Below are 15,846 nucleotides of genomic sequence, written 5' to 3'. Positions count from 1 at the left end.
GACCATTGGCTGTTGAGCTCAATCTCCAGCCCCTCTGGCCTAATAAGATTACAGGATGGGACTGGAGTTTCTGGCTCTCCAACCATGGGGTTTATTCCCCTGGCAACCAGCTTCATCCTTTGGTGAGAACGGGCTTTCTGCAAGTCACCTCATTAACATGACAAAAGACGTCTTGGTCATTATCATCACTTGGGAAATTCTAAGGGGTTTAGGAGCTCTGTGCCAGGAACAGGGACAGAGGCCAATGGTATATCTATTATAAATCACTGCATTGTGGGGCAAAGCAAGGCGATTGGTCAGTACTCACCCTAGTCCAGTGACCGCTCATTGGAATTACTGGGTGAGCTTTACAATTACGGATGCCCGGGCTCCCCTCCAGAGATGGTGATGGACTTGGTCTCAGGCTCAGCACTAGGAGGTAGAAAGTTCCTCCGGTGACTTTATTGTGGCTAGCCACGGAGAACCCCTGCAGTCGGCTGCCTGAATAGCATTTCTCCTGGTAAAAAAAAAAAAAAAAAAGAAAAGAAAAAAAAAATTTAACCAAAACAAAAGTTAGTGGTTCTGATGAAGTTAGACTCCTACCATGTACCACATACAAAAATGGACTCAAATTGGATCAACAGTCTAAATATTACCGATTGCATTGTGGTCATCTGTAGCTGTATAGTTGTAATATATATGTATAACTTCTTTATGTTAAATAATTAGTTACAACTATTAAAGGACATTATGTTGTTCATTACAAAGTGATAGTACGTATCCTATATGATGGTCTTGGAGCATATGATGTAGCAGTGTGTCTGTGGGATGCAAGAATTGCTGAGAGATATGCACATTTCAAAATTGTAAGAAATAATATCGAGGCCCCCTCTAAAATGCAGTATCAGTTTACATTATTGGGAAACTTTAAAAAAACATGAAGTTTCAGGCTACTTTTTTACTTTAACTCTTGAGAATCTGTGTGGGTGGGGCCCAGAAACTTTATTTTCTTTCTTTCGTGATTCTGGTACAAGAAGGCTCTAGGATGGGATGGGAACCACGCAACACACCGTCTGGGTGCCCCTGCTGCATTGCCTCCTGCTCTTTATCTTTGGACGAGACTGTCCCATCTCCTCACCAAGGCAACAGGTTCCAAAAGGTCAGGGCTCAGGGAGGTTGGTTCTTCATGTTGTTACCCTGGCACAGTGCCTTGTAGGACACTGCTTGTGGATGACAAGGCTTAGAAGAGTATTTGCAGCTCATATGACGATTTGTTTTTTCTTTTAGTTCCATGGGCCAAATGGAGAAAGGAACCCTGAGCCAGCCACTGCCGATGGCCACCACCCAGCCTGAGAGGAAACGGACATCAGTGATGTCTTTCCTTTCCAAGGTCTGTCACAAAGTATTGGAAGCAGAGGTCCCTCCCCACCAGCCACTTGTAACGTGCGCTTGCCTGGCCTGCATTGGTTCCGTGGCTCCGCGGAAGAAAAAAGCTTGATGACACTTCTCCTAACATGGGCAGAAAGTTTACAGGATAACAAGATGAGCCAGGAAGACTTTAGCTTGCTGCAAGCTTAATAATAAAAGTATAGAATGAACTGCAATGAATACTGAGAAATATTGAGGAGACTTGGTAATCACTCAAACACCGAACAGGACTGTGGTCCCGTCTGCAGCCCCACACTATGCAGGAGGGTGGGGAGGTGGCTTTTTCTTGACCCTGCCTGGATCTTGCATGTCTTGGTTCTGACACCAGCACATTATTTATGCATTTTTCCCCCTAATCTTAATGGCGCAGATGTATGCATTCTGGGGTGGGACATCCGTTATGTGCCCTGAAATGCTTGTGGACGTGCTTTGCTAGTTGGGTCAAGTGTTGTTGAGAGGTTGAGGAAGAGGAGAACTGACAATTAACCCTGGGTTTAGCCCCACTCGGGAGGCATCGACCTCCCTGCAGAAGGGTCAAGAGATCATGGAGAGAAGAACTGGAGAAAACAAGTATAGACACGTCTTTCAAGGTGTTTAACCACAAACTAGAGCAGAAAATATGGGAAGAGCTGGAGGAATAAGAAAGGTTGGGAAAATGCCTTGAGATGGAAGCAGGGTAGCATTTCTTGTCCATGAAGGATTCCTGTTCTCAGCCATATCAGCTGTCTAAAGCCCCCTTTCTTCTGAGCTCTAATACACCCTCGGTGGTCCTAGAGCACCCATCTCCCTGCTTCCCCCAACCTACCTCAACCAACCTTCCCCCGGCCCTGCATTATTTTTCTCTACCTCTTTCCTTTTCCATCTGTTTTCTTCATTATGTAGATCAAGCTAATGTGTTCCCAGCAAAAATCAGGTGTCTTTAGGTGGAGAAAGAAGGGCTAAGTTGAGCAGGCAACACAGGATTTTCTTTAGAGAGAGGGATTGGACTTGGGATGGGTATGACTCTGAACGCTCCCAGATCAATACTCTCTTGGCTTACTGCCCAGGTCTCTTGGAAACTGAAGTTCCAGAAGCGGGAGTCTCTGAAGAATGCATTTTCCATCTTGGCAGAAAGAGCTCGGGACCCCAACGATAAAAAGCGTCACATGGCAATGAGAGGCCTGGGCACCATGGCCTGTGAGACCCCCGACAAGGTAAGAGGGGAAGGTGGCACACCACCCGCCCTCATGGCCTGGCGTCCCAGGGCTGAAAGATGGCACCTCATGTACTGGATATCTGTTGCTTGTGACAGATCACCACAGGCCCAGCACTCATCCTCTAGCATTTTCCTTGGGCCGGGAGTTTATATGGCTTGCCTGGGTCCTCTGCTCAGAGTCTCCTAAGGCTACCATCGAAGTGTGGGTCAGACTGCATTCCTTTCTGAAGGCTGGCCTCCTCTTCCAAGCTTCTGTGGCCATTGACGGAAGGCAGCTCCTTCTGGTTGTAGGACTGAGGCCCCTGCTTTCTTGCTGGCTGGCCCTCAGCGTCTTGAAGCTGTCCTCTCATAGCATGCGAGCTTACTTCTTCAGGGCCAGCAGGAGAGCCTCCATCACTCATGCCTGCTACGATGGACTCTTACGTAATGTAATGTAACCATGGGAATGGTGTCCCATTACTGTTGTCATAATCTGTGGGCTAGAAGCAAGTCACTGGTCCCTTCCACATTCAAGGGAAGGAGATTGTACAAAGCATGGCTCATCTGGGTTTGAGGGTCATCACACCTCAGTATTATCAGCCTTGGGAAGCAGAGCTGCAGATGCGATTAATGCACACCTGGACATCACCCTCTGCAGTGCTTTTAATTAATTTTTTTAATAGTCTATCCCTGTTTAGTAAAATATGTTTCCCCCACCTCTGCTTTTATCATCTGTCCACTTCAGTGACCATTTTGTCTCATCCCCTATAAAAGTACCACTGTGCCCCAGATGCCTAGGTCATCTGGCCCACCACACTCCTTGATGTACCCTTCCGGTCTCATATGCTCATAGGCCAAGCTGCAGATTGCTTTTTCTGTTCTTTTTTTCAATACAGAGCTGGCTCTTGGGTCAGGTTAATGGAAACATTTGTATTTCAATGAGAGGTGTTACAGCAATTCCTGAGGAAAGCCACACTCTTGGGCCAAGTCCTAGGTTATTGAAAGATTAGAGGTAGGATCGCTTTTCAGCTCCATGGGAGCAATTTCTGGGCTACTCATGCTTTTCAAACCTTGTTCACAGGTGCGAAAGTATAAGAAAGTTGTCCTAGACCTGCTGGTGCACGGACTCTACGACCCTGTGAGTACTGAAGTCATCCATGAGAGCATGAAGACTCTGACCATCATCTTGGGCAAGATCCAGGGGAAAAGTTTGGGCTCTTTCTTCGTAGACATCACTCTTCAGACCAGGACTTTATTAGATGATGTAAGTGAGAAAATTCAGAAGAATTTTGGGTTATTAAAGTGGAAGTGAGATTAGCAATGGGAGCCGGGGGTGGTGTGTTGCTCAGAGAACCTGGTCTGTATTATTAACTTATTTACTAAGAGATCGTCGAGAGACAAGTATTATACTGGGGGTTTGGAAGACATATAAAGAAGGAGGAGTTTTTGTTGTTATAGAGAAGTGAATATACGTACCCTGACGACGAAGATGGTGATGGAGATGATGGTGAAGGTGTGATAACAGTGCCAACATGTATTCAGTGCTCTGTTACGAATGTGATATAGCAGTAGTTAGCATTTTGTGAACCTTACTGTGTGCCAGGCCCGGTGCTAGGCAGCTTTCCTAGATTATCCCATAGACTCTTCTCAATGACCCTATGAGGTGGGCACTATTTATCTTCACTTTATAAATGAGGAAACCAAGGCACAGAGAGGTTAGGTGACTTGCCCGAGATTCACAGGGCCAGTAAGTGGATACGAACCCAGGTCCTCTGACCACAGGACCTGCACTCTTCACTGCCAGGTGACAAGGCAAGCTAGGCAGAGGTGCACCGATATGTCGTTTACTCTGAAACTGTGGGGACTCTGGAATCCCATCCTTTCAAGTTAATTGGCTTGCCTGCTGCAGTTACACACACACACACACACCACACACACACACACACACACACACACACTCACACACGCTCACACACGCACACATACCCTCTAATGGGGAGATGATACCTCTAGAACAGGAAACCGACCTCTTACTTACTCACAAAGCACCTTGTGTGAGTTCCTCACACCTAATTCCCCAGGTGGAGCTGCGCCACACAAGAGGAAGAGAAATCTTGAAATTATGGAACTTGGCATTTCTATAGGAGCTTCTGGCCCATTTGCCTCTCCTCCCACTTGGAGAGACAGGGAGAGCTTGACTCTGGAACGCAAGCCTGTCATGTCTGTGGTCGTGGGGAGAAAAGTGTCTACTCTACCTCCCTGGAATGGAAACAGATATCTCCAACATGTCTAAATCTCTCTGCAGGTGCCGTCTTAGTTTCCAGGACTAGTGTGCCATGCAGTCACTTTTCAAATAGCCAGATTGACTATAGTTTTTTATTAGGAAGCCCTGGTTGTATAGTAACCTGGAAATACCCGTGGAGAGTTATTTCCTGACAGTTTATCTCTATTACAGCACTCGTGACCACCTGTCTTGTGCTGTTGCTCACTTGTGCATGCATTCCCTGTCAGATGATTGTCAGGTCCCTAGCAGGCCAGGGTCTTATATGTCCTACTGCATTAGGGTAGGATTGAATTGAATTATACAAGGGCACCTGGGTGGCTCAGTGGTTGAGAGTCTGCCATCAGCCCAGGGCGTGATCCCAGTCCGAGGATCAAGTCCCACGTCGGGCTCCCTGCATGGAACCTGCTCCTCCCTCTGCCTGTGTCTCTGCCTCTCTCTCTGTGTCTCTCATGAATAAATAAATAAATAAAATCTATAAAAAAAGAACTATACACATGAGCGCATGTGCATGCACATACCCACACATATAGGTGGAACAGAGGACAGTGAAACACTAAAGCAATTTGTCAAAGTGTCCAATGTGCTAAAAAAATATTTTTATTATTTTTATTTTTTAAAGACTTTAGTCATCTATTCACAAGAGACACAGAGAGAGAGAGAGAGAGAGAGGTGGAGACACAGAGGAGAGGCAGCCCAGGTGGCTCAGCGGTTTAGCACCGCTTTCAACCCAGAGTGTGACCCCAGGGTCCTGGGATTGAGTCCCACATTGGGTCCCCACAGGGAGCCTGCTTCTCCCTCTGCCTCTGCTTCTCCCCCGACTAGTGTGCATACTCTCTCTCTCTCTCTCTCTCTCTCAAATAAGTACATAAAATATTTAATTTTTTAAATTTTATTTATTTATTCATGAGAGACAGAGAGACAGAGAGGCAGAGACACAGGCAGAGGGAGAAGCAGGCTCCCTGCAAGGAGCCTGACGTGGGACTCGATCCTGGGACTCCAGGATCGCATCCTGGGCTGAAGGTGGTGCTAAACTGCTGTGCCACCCGAGCTGCCCCATAAAATCTTTTAAAAAAATAAATACTTCACAAAATGATGAGTGTCTGCCCCCCACCCCCTGCCCATTCTAGTTGCTTCTCACTCCTGAAGATGCCGAGTCCAGCTTGGTTCTCTCTGGTTTGCCTGGAGCTTTCATGGGACCAGGAAACATTGATATAAAATCCCTTCACCAATGGTCAGGAGACTGGGTACTACCCTGGCTCCTTGTCACCTGACAGTGCGGCTCCAAGCAAGTCACTGAAATGCCCTGAGCCTTGGTCTCCTCATCAGGAAAGGGAGATACTTGGACCAGACCGCTCACAGTGGAGAACAAGAAAGGACTGAACCCAGTGACACACGATCGGGGACAAATTAGCCAATAGTACTAAAAGCAGGGAGAGTTGGCAGGGTGTCAGGGAAGAAATACAATTGTTATTTCTGCTGCAGAAGGGAGAAACGGAGACCACAGGTGTAGAGAGATGTCCTTCCAGAAACACTGAGAATGATCAACAGGAGATGGGTTGAATGAATTACAATGCGGCCACCCCAAATTCCTTTAGGTATCGACATGCAAAGAGCTCCCAGATAGGTGGTTGGGTGAACAATCGAGGTCATGAACACACAAGCATGGTGTGCTGCCACTGTGTAAAAATGTGAGAAAGGACTGTGTGATATACATTTTATTCTTTTTCTCCTTAATTTTTTTGGAAGGATGCACACACAGTTTACAACCTTGTTCATTCATAGGAGGGAAATTAGTGGCAGGCAGAAAGGGGTAGAAAGGAGACTTACTTTTGTTAATAAAATGATTTGATTATTTTGAATTTTGACCCATACAAACCCAAACGTTTGTATCTCTACCTCCAAAATTCTCCAAAAACAGAGCTGGGAAGCCGGATTATTAGGACAGCGATCCCCAGTCTGATTGTCTTGTCTGCTGGGGAAGATGCTCTTTGAAGACCCAGCTTGCCTCCTCTCTGGCCCCCACCTTAGCTGGCTCAGAGCTTTAGACTGGGTCTGACCCACTCCCCACCAAGCGACAAAGAGCGATGGATGGCAGAAATGCATCTGGTGCTGTAATGACCTGGGTTCTGTCCTTTTGTTCCCCGGAGAACCACAGGAGAATGACCACCTGAGATACTCAGCCTTCATCTTGTTTGGGCAACTGGCGGCCTTTGCTGGGCGGAAATGGAAGAAATTCTTCACCAGTCAGGTTAAGCAGACTCAAGATTCCCTCCTGATACATCTACAGGACAGAGATCCCCAGGTTGCCACGGTGAGTCTGTGACTGTCTCACTGAGTGCATGAGAGCTCGGTGCCGTTCCTCAAGTGAGCTGTGGTGCTGCCCTGTTGTGCTGCAGTGCTCGACCCTCTCTGTTCCCGCCAGCTCTGCTGTGGACACTCAGCAGTGTGGTCACATGAATCCTTGGAGATGCCTGCCCAGTGTGTCATCTCTGAGCAAGCGTGCACATTTCCATTTGCTCCTGCCCCACCTGCCCCATCCAGGACCTGCCGCTGGAGAGTGGGGGCCGAGAGGCACGCGGTTAAGCTGTGGGGCAGTAGCCCACCTAATGAGAACATTAATTCATGCCCATTAGCTTCTTTCACTGTAGATTTCCCACTCACGGCCTCTCAATCCCCTAGAGAGGTTTTGTCTTATTCTTAGAGGAAATATGTCCTAACAGGGTTGGATCAACATCAGGCCTGCTTGGGAGTGGGTGACTATTTTTCAAAACCACTGGGAGCAAAAGGTGTTACCAAACCACTTGTCTTCTTTAGGTTACTACACACAAGAGAGAGACAGAGACAGGGGAGAGAGAGAATTTAGGAATTAAAGAATCCAGAACTTCTTTGATGGGACAATAACTGGGTAAACTCTAGAGTGATTCTCTCCCCTTCAGCCCCAAGTTAGAGATGTGGTCATTTTAGGGGTAACATCCTTTAAGGTTGAAGTCTTCAAACTTCCTGGAAGTTACTTTCATACCCTCAGTGGCCCCCAGACCACAGACTGGGTGCCTTGCCCTTCCATGCTTGGATTATAGAACTCTCTAATGCCTTTGACAATCGAATGAATGGTCATACTGTTTTTCTCAGGCTTGCAAAACAACATTTCGAGCCTGTTCTCCGTATCTGAAAGAAAGAAAGGAAAACAGCTTCCAGAGTGAGGAGGAACAACGGAACCTTAAACTCTGCCGGCAGCTGGTGAGTGAGAGGGCAGGAGAGAATGCTCCCAGAGATCCCTGCCCTCCTGGTGTCATAAAATGACTCAGGCCAATTATGTGTTGATCGTAACTGACCCATCTTGCAATGTAAATGACAAAACGCCCGGAGGATTTAGCACAAAATCTATTGGCACATGCAGTGTAGATCATTAGAGGAACGCAGACCCTGATCTCCACCTCTGAGAATCTGAAGATCCAGCGTCCTCACGCTCTGCGTTGACAACTATCTACTCATTGTAGAGTCAAGGAGGTTTATTGAATCTGCCCCTCACGTGCACTTTTGCTGATTTCTTTCAGAGCCACTATCATCCAGAGCTCCTGCAGTTCCTCTATGCAAATAAGATTCTGTAAACACAGAGCAGCAGGGAAATTGTTCCAGTGAGAGCACCTTGCTGGGGGGCTGGTATTTCCCCCCCCTTTTAACTCTTCGGATGCTTCTGCTTGCTTCTCGTGATTGTAATAGAAAACGGGATGCCGGGAGAACAATTGATGGCAATTGCATGGAATTGTATGATTCTAACCTAAGTAAATTCTAAATTGCTTTCATGTATCTCCTTTCCTCCCCAGACGAATTTGATGCGAAGGTACATGCTTTGTTTAAAACATTTAAAGGATATGTAGATTCAGGGCTTATTTTTCAACTTTTCCTTTGTAAGTTCATCTTTGTCACCTATCTTCTATTTTTGATTTTACTTTTAACTTCTGAGGCTCAGGAGAATATTACCTTAAGTGATTTTTTAATCTGCTATTGATCCTTTGCAATTTGTTATTGATACGTTTTATTGGCAAGATCTATTTAAAGTTGGCCAAGGGACCAAGAAGGTGGTTTGGAGGATATCTTAGCTTCTTGGAACCCTCAACAGTCATTGCTTCCAAGATCATAACGCAAATTTAAAAAGAGAAAAAAATCTGTAAAGCATGTGTTGAAAAACCTCAGGCTAATAGTAGCGTGTGGAATAAGAAGTAACGTTTATGGAGAATGTTTATTGGACACTGAGTATTACCTAATACTTACTGCAACCCTGTGAGAAGTGCTTTGCAAGTATTATTTAACACTTACAATAACCTCCGAGAAAGGCACTATTATTGCTCTCATATTCCGGGTGAGCCACAGAGAACTAAGTAGCTTACCCAGATGCCCTGGTGAATGACGGAGCCAGAAGTCAAGACCAGACAACCTGCCTTCTGGAGCCTGTATTCAATCACCATGTGATTCTGCCTCAATGTGGAATAATTGACAGATGGCTAGCAATGTAAAAAAACAAACAAACAAACAAACCAAAAAACCCCAAAACTAAACAAATTTAAAAGCCCCCTCAGCTCCTGCTCTATTTAACCCAGTGAAGTTTTGCTTTTATATGCAGTAAGTACACATTTTTATTAATGTAGTTTATGACCTAAGTATATATTTTTACTTGTCACTTCTTGGCTAATTATGACAATTTTTTTTGGAGCTCAATTCCAGTTCTATGAGGAGTCACGTGGCTCTTGTAAAAAGTTTCAAGAAAAACCTCTTCCACCCTCCCCCCTTCCCTCCAACCGGTGTGCCTCCCCAGCTTCTCCTATGGACATTCTCGTATTATCACCACACTTGGCGTTCAAGCCCTACTGGATGACTGTGTCCAGGTTGGGAAATGGAGAATACAGAGGGTCATAAATGCTGCAGAGAGATCTTAGTGTCCTTCTGAACACCAGGAGCTCAGTCTTCTGGTCTAACGCCCCAGGGATAGGACTGTGCAACATGGATGGGGACCCAGGTGTCTCCTAGGGGAGAAGAGCATATGGCAGATGGTGGGAGGGGGGCAGGAGCCAGGCATGAGTGGGGTTTCTTTCTTCCTATTTTTGAAGCTGGGGTACATGACCCAGGGGTTCTTGGGAGTGACACAGGCTCTGGAGCAGGTGGGACGGTTCTGAACTGAGACCTCTTTCCCTTCCCAGTCGTTGGCCTGTTTGAAACTATGCTGCAAGGTCTGTTCAGAATCCGATGCAGTTCTCTTAGGTGATCAGTGAGTGGCCTGGGAAACAACTGCATTTTGCTAGCATTCAAAAAGGTGGGGGTAGAGTGGGGCAGGCCGGTGTGTGCTCTAGAATAGGGACATCCGGGTACTTAATACCCCTTCGTTGGTTAAAATTGTGGAAGATGCCGTTGAATTGACTTTAGGGTTAGTGGTAGACTGTTCCTCGGTGGCCTCCAGTGAATCATGCCTCCTGACACCCATGCCTCCGTATAGACATCTCCACTGGAATCTGGGCTGGCTTAGTGATCCACTTTAACTACTAGAATGTGCTGAAAATACCACTGTGTCAATTTTAGGCTAAGCTTTAAGAGCCTGGCAGCTTCCTTTTTTGTGCCCCGGGTGAAGCCAGCAGCCATGTAAGACGTCAGATTCCCAGGAGCAAAGAATGTCTGAGATCACCATTTTGGAGGGAAGACCAAGAATGCCATGTGGAGGACAGCTGAGGAGTCCAATCCGCCACGGAGTCGGAGGTCCGGACCTGTGACACAGGTTGGCCGATCCAGCCAAACCCCGCTGGGCAAGCCACCCCAGCTGACACCACGTGGAAGAGAGACGGGCTCCCTCTGCGCAGCCCACCCCAAATTGCAAAATTGTAAGCAATCTGATCAAATGACTGCGGTTTTAAATCACTCCTTTTTGGGATAGTTTGTCCGTCAGCATTAAGTAACCTAAAGAGATTCTTTATCATTAATTTTGTCGTTTGGCCAGGTTGGTTTTGCTCTCACTAAGTCCTCTTTGAGTTTAAACTCTATTTCTAGAAACGCATGTTATCATGGCATTGTGTGCTGGGAGCCAGGGAAGCCTTGCTTTTGTACCACAAAATGCCTTGTTCTCCTTTTTGTATCTCCCTTGTGCATCACCACGCCCAGCAGGTAGCAGATGATGGAGAGACATTTGCTGAATGATGAAATAGTTGCAAATTGTAGGGAGAATAGAGTCCAAACCAGTTTGTTACCCTGGGCTCTCAGCCATGGGCTCCCACTCTTTCTTCCCAGCTCTTTCTTCTGTTCCTCTTTTTGCTTTAGCCAAGCTTGGCTCTTCTCTTCATTCAACACTTCTTGGTCTCTTATGCTCCTTTGCCATTGCTCAGGCTGTTCCCTCTGCTTCGAATTCCCTCCCCCGCCTGGCCGAGCACACTCACAGGCACACACGCACATTTCTCTGTGCTCTAAGACTGATCGATGCTTGTATCTCTGAGTTCCCAGAACATTCTAACGGTCCTATGCCACTTACCATGTTTTATCTCATTTGAAAGTTTTTACTTACATATCTCTCCCACTCTGGTTCAAGTGAAGCTGCTGGAGAAGGATCCTATCTTCTATAGCTTTGTAGCTGTCACATGACCTCACAGGTACGCGGGAGGTGCTTGGTAAATAAACGTGGATTGGGAGAAAAAAGTTAGGAAGTCATCTGAAGCTACTTCTCCTTGGGAGAAGCCCATTTTGTTAAATGAGGACCATCGTTTCTCTCCTTATGACCAATCTGCTGGTGACTTTTATGCTTGTGGACCTAAAGCATCCCTTTCTCCATAAGATGCCGGTTAACTTGCCAATCTTTAGGTAACACTTCGACATCTCTTACTTTTAAACACTAGACATGCAACAGGTGAGTGAATTTATATGTCGGCAAATTGAACACCAATAAAAAATAAATTTATAAAAAAAAACTGGTGTAAAACAGGAGATTTAAGTGCCATAAGCATCAAAGGAATGTGGAAAATTGAATCCAGTATGGACAAACTGATTGCTAGAGAAATCTGAATTAAAACGGAGTATTAGATGATATGTTAAATTTACTAGATTAATATCACAGAAAGTTTGTTTAAAAACAAAAGTCCTTATCACTCATACATATATAATAAAATAAAAATAAGTAAATAATCATAAGTAAAATGACTTTCTTCAAAAGAGAAGAAGGGGGGAAAGTAGAGGCAGGGAAGGAGATGCCTAAAGCAAGATTAAAAGGGGTTTCTGAAACTGGGTGAGGAGGTAATGAATACTCTCTCCTTTTGTGTTTTAGAAGTACTAATATAGAACCCCCCCCAAAAAATCTTATGCCCAGTGTACAGGTGAACAAAACAATTGGAAAGAATTGGGAAACAAAGAAGAAATTGCTAAGGCTAATAAAAAATGCACATTTAGAATATATCTAGAGATCTAGAGCAAATATATATTGATATCCTAAATGAAGGTCACTTCCGCCTTTTGTATGCAAAATGAGGAGCTCTGCTGGAAAGTGTGAAGTTTCTTCCACTCTAACATTCTCAATAAATGCTTTAAATAAATGAAAAAAGAAAGAAGAAAGAAAGAAAGAAAGAAAGAAAGAAAGAAAGAAAGAAAGAAAGAAAGAAAGAAAGAAAAAGGTATGTTCAGGTGCTACCTTGCTAAGTGCTCAGGGTGGAGATCTGCATACACCTTAGTCTCTGCTTTCCAGTCGCCCACAGGATGGGCTTTTTTTTTTTTTTTAAAAATGGTTTTTTAAGGTTTTGTTTATTTATTTGAGAGCAAGAGCGAGAGTGCACAAGTGGAGAGGAGGGGCAGAGGGAGAGGGAGAAGCAGCCTCCCTGCACTGAGCAGGGAGCCCAACACGGCCTGATCCCAGGACCCTGGGGTCATGATCTGAGCTGAAGACAGACGCCCCACCGACTGAGCCACCCAGGGGCCCAAGGTTGGCCTTTCTTAAAGGAAAGGAGAAAGGAGAGAAAAGAAGGAAGTTGAGACTCCAACAGGTAACCAGTGCTGCTACTCCCTGTCAGCAGCAGCCAGTGGAATTCCAGTTCCTCAAGCAATTAATCGAGGGAGGGCTTCACAACTTACAAAAAGCACCATAGTGTTTTACAGAGGAATAGCAGCCGCGTAGGACAGCCAGCAGATAGTGCTAGAAATAAGGCCAATGTATATTTGTGTTTTTCTGCATTTTCCAGGTTTTCTGCAATAAGTATGTATTACTTTTGTAATCATAGAACACACGCAAAAATGCTCTTTAAAATAAAAATGAAATGCTTATTGGCGTGTGAAGTGGTAATGCTTTGGAAAGCCTGGGGTGATTACTGCTCACTCCCGCTAGTATGTATGTGCCTTTGTCCTTCTGTGACATTCTTTTAGCCTATTGATGACAAATAAAATGACTTATGGTTGATTGTCAGTGAATATGTTACTGAATTTACATTCTTTCCATATAACCATAGCAGAATAAGCGTTTCGTTCCTGTATTTACTTATGTATTAAATGCTCTCAGAAAAACCGTGGGTTCTAGAGAAACGCGATGCATCTCAGTTTACTGGTTTGATATTGCAAACGCCCCTTTAAATTATCAAGTGAAGCAGACCCCCAAGCCTGACATACAAGATCCTTCCTAATGGACACCAGCTTATGATTTCCCTCGGCTCTTCCTAAATTTCTACTACCTGGAACACTTCATCCTCCATTTGCTTGTTTCTATCCACTATTCATTCTCTGGGGTGATTCAAAATGCCCCTCTTTTCCAGAGGTAGAGGTAGAGCAGAGCAGTTGGGAGGATGGGGCCTGCAGTCAGGCCCTCCTCATTGTGAATCTGGCTTCGCCACTTACTAGTATGACCTTGGGGAAGTCAGCCTACCAAGCCTCAGTCTGCTGATCTGTGAAATGGGCATAATAACCCCACCCATAGGGTTGCTGTGCTACAAAGATTCAGTTATATAGCATCGAAGACTTTGTACAGTGCTTGGCACAGAGAGACACTCAGGAAATGTTCATTTTGCCCCTCACCCCCAATCAGCGATCCAGGTCCTGTTTCTTCTCTTCTTGGTGCTGCCCAGGTCCTCAGTGAGGTCCGTTCTGGCTTTCGGTGTGGGGTTTGAGTGTCATCTTGATCCTCCCATGAATGATTGCAGTCCTAGGGGCAGCTCTGCCTGTTGTTCATCAGCAGGTCTCCAGGACCGCAGCTTTGAGCCTTGCCCACCATGGGTGCTCAATAAAGAATGATCGAATTTGGGGCGCCCGGGTGGCTCAGTCGGTTATGCATCTGCCTCCAGCTCAGATAAGGATCCTGGGGTCCTGGGATGGAGCCTCGTGTTGGGTGCCTGGATCGCCTGGGAGCCTGCTTCTCCCTCTCCTCGCCGCTTGTGCTCTCCATCATCATCTCTGTTTCTCAAATAAATAAATAAAATGTCTAAAAAAATACTTTTTTTAAAAAAAAAGAATGATTGGATCTATGGAGTCGGAAACACTGGTGCCCTGACCAAGCACGAAACGGGCACCTGGCGGTAGGCTTTGGAATGGCCTGATGCGTTTTAAGAAGGATGAGAGTCATGACAATGAGAATAGCAATTGTTCTTCCCCGTGGGCTCCGTGGGGCGGCCGAGCGCTCAGGGCTGCGTCTGTGGGCTTGGTGTGTCCCTCCGGGCGGCCCTGGGGTGCTGGTAGCAAGTCTGCGTCGGACGTTTGGGCGACCTCTTGTTAGGAATTAGCACCCCACCTGTGCTGTGGCGCGACTGCTGTGATCGGGCGCCTCTCACGCTGATGCATCCCCTGCAGCCCGTGCACGTGTTAGCCAGGTAATGGCCCAAAGGTGTCCCCATAGGATGGGAATGTTTTTCAGAGACATAGATCAGAGAGTTGAAATGTCATTTCCCGAGCCAAGCTGCTAGAGGCACCTGCCCCTGCCTGGCAAAAATGCCACGGGAAGGCCGATGCTTTTTGCGATGCTTGTGGGGACCGCATCAGGAGGTGCAGGTTCCTTGGAGAAGGAGACAAGCTCAGTCCCAAAGGTGATGGCCCGCGTGCTGGAAGGACGCGTGAACTGGAGTCAGAAGACCTCACTTTGTGCCAGTTATCCTCATCGAGTCACATGACCTCTCGGAGCCTCAGGGTTTTCCTCGGTCCAAAGGGAGGGGGACACTGCGACGATCAGGTGAGAGCAGCCGGTGTGGGCCTGCACCACGCTCCCCGCAACAGGTGGGCTTACCTGCACGGGGGCGGGGCCCACAGCCAACGCAGGGGAAGGAGGCGATGGTGTTAACACAGTGTGGACACGGACCCCAACCTAAAAGCGACAATCGATATTACAAAATTAAAAAATCTTAGAATAATAAAAACGGTAAAATTAGGTATAACGCACTGCTCTGTGTCAGGATGCTTCTCCGGGTAACAAGTAGCCCCGTTACAACGTGAGGCAGGAGCAGGGTGCGAGTTTGCCTTGTACCTGTTCTGTATGGTTTAGCCACATCTAAACTTTTTTGATAAGATATGATGAGTAACATTCAGAAGTTGTGGGAGACGTGGCTCTCTTTCTTTGGACTATTCTAATGCTGGGATCAAATTTAACTCGAAATACTTAGGGCTCTCTTAGGGGAGAGTGAAAATTTTGATCTGTTTGGATTTAAAACTGCCTGAGCGACAATTTATTCACCAGCCCCTTAGAAGCCCGAGGAGAGCAAACCCAGGGATCTGAGATTTTTCTGAGCAGCAAGACCATCTACACAATGTGCAGGGTTCTGGATTAAATGAACTCAAAGCTAACGAGCTTGTTTCATGATGTAGATTATACGCTGTTCAATCAGCACATTAAATTCCATAAACAAAAACTGTATGACTTAGAGAACAAACACCGTTTCCTGTCTTAAGCAGATGTTTCTTGTGTAGATGGCTGAGCTATTTTATTTGGAAGCGTTGCTTCTCGGTAACTCTCAGTAAGGAAATGATTTTGTCATGAAGATAAAGGAATGAG

The 15,846-nt window shown here is 46.0% G+C and overlaps 1 protein-coding gene across 2 annotated transcripts; it reads left to right on the top strand.

Moving 5' to 3' along the window:
- The first annotated feature begins 1,270 nt into the window (after positions 1 to 1,270).
- On the top strand, positions 1,271 to 8,473 carry MRO (maestro). Of its 2 annotated transcripts, XM_041740014.1 has the most exons (6): positions 1,271 to 1,369; positions 2,454 to 2,600; positions 3,663 to 3,845; positions 7,021 to 7,176; positions 7,995 to 8,102; positions 8,420 to 8,473. In XM_041740014.1, the coding sequence occupies exons 1-6, from the start codon at positions 1,271 to 1,273 to the stop codon at positions 8,471 to 8,473; spliced, it is 747 nt and encodes a 248-aa protein (XP_041595948.1). The 2 variants fall into 2 exon arrangements, with proteins under 2 accessions (XP_041595948.1, XP_041595949.1); XM_041740015.1 differs by lacking the exon at positions 7,021 to 7,176.
- The last annotated feature ends 7,373 nt before the right edge of the window (positions 8,474 to 15,846 follow it).

Source organism: Vulpes lagopus, chromosome 24, assembly GCF_018345385.1.
Source record: "Vulpes lagopus strain Blue_001 chromosome 24, ASM1834538v1, whole genome shotgun sequence".
NCBI lineage: Eukaryota > Metazoa > Chordata > Mammalia > Carnivora > Canidae > Vulpes > Vulpes lagopus.
This window is presented reverse-complemented; position numbering and strand designations above follow the sequence as displayed.

Coding starts and splice junctions, on each gene's coding strand:
- MRO (XM_041740014.1), top strand. CDS start 1,271: ATGGGCCAAATGGAGAAAGGAACCCTGAGCCAGCCACTGCCGATGGCC. Junction 1,370..2,453: donor TGATGTCTTTCCTTTCCAAG/GTCTGTCACAAA, acceptor CTTACTGCCCAG/GTCTCTTGGAAACTGAAGTT. Junction 8,103..8,419: donor TTAAACTCTGCCGGCAGCTG/GTGAGTGAGAGG, acceptor GATTTCTTTCAG/AGCCACTATCATCCAGAGCT.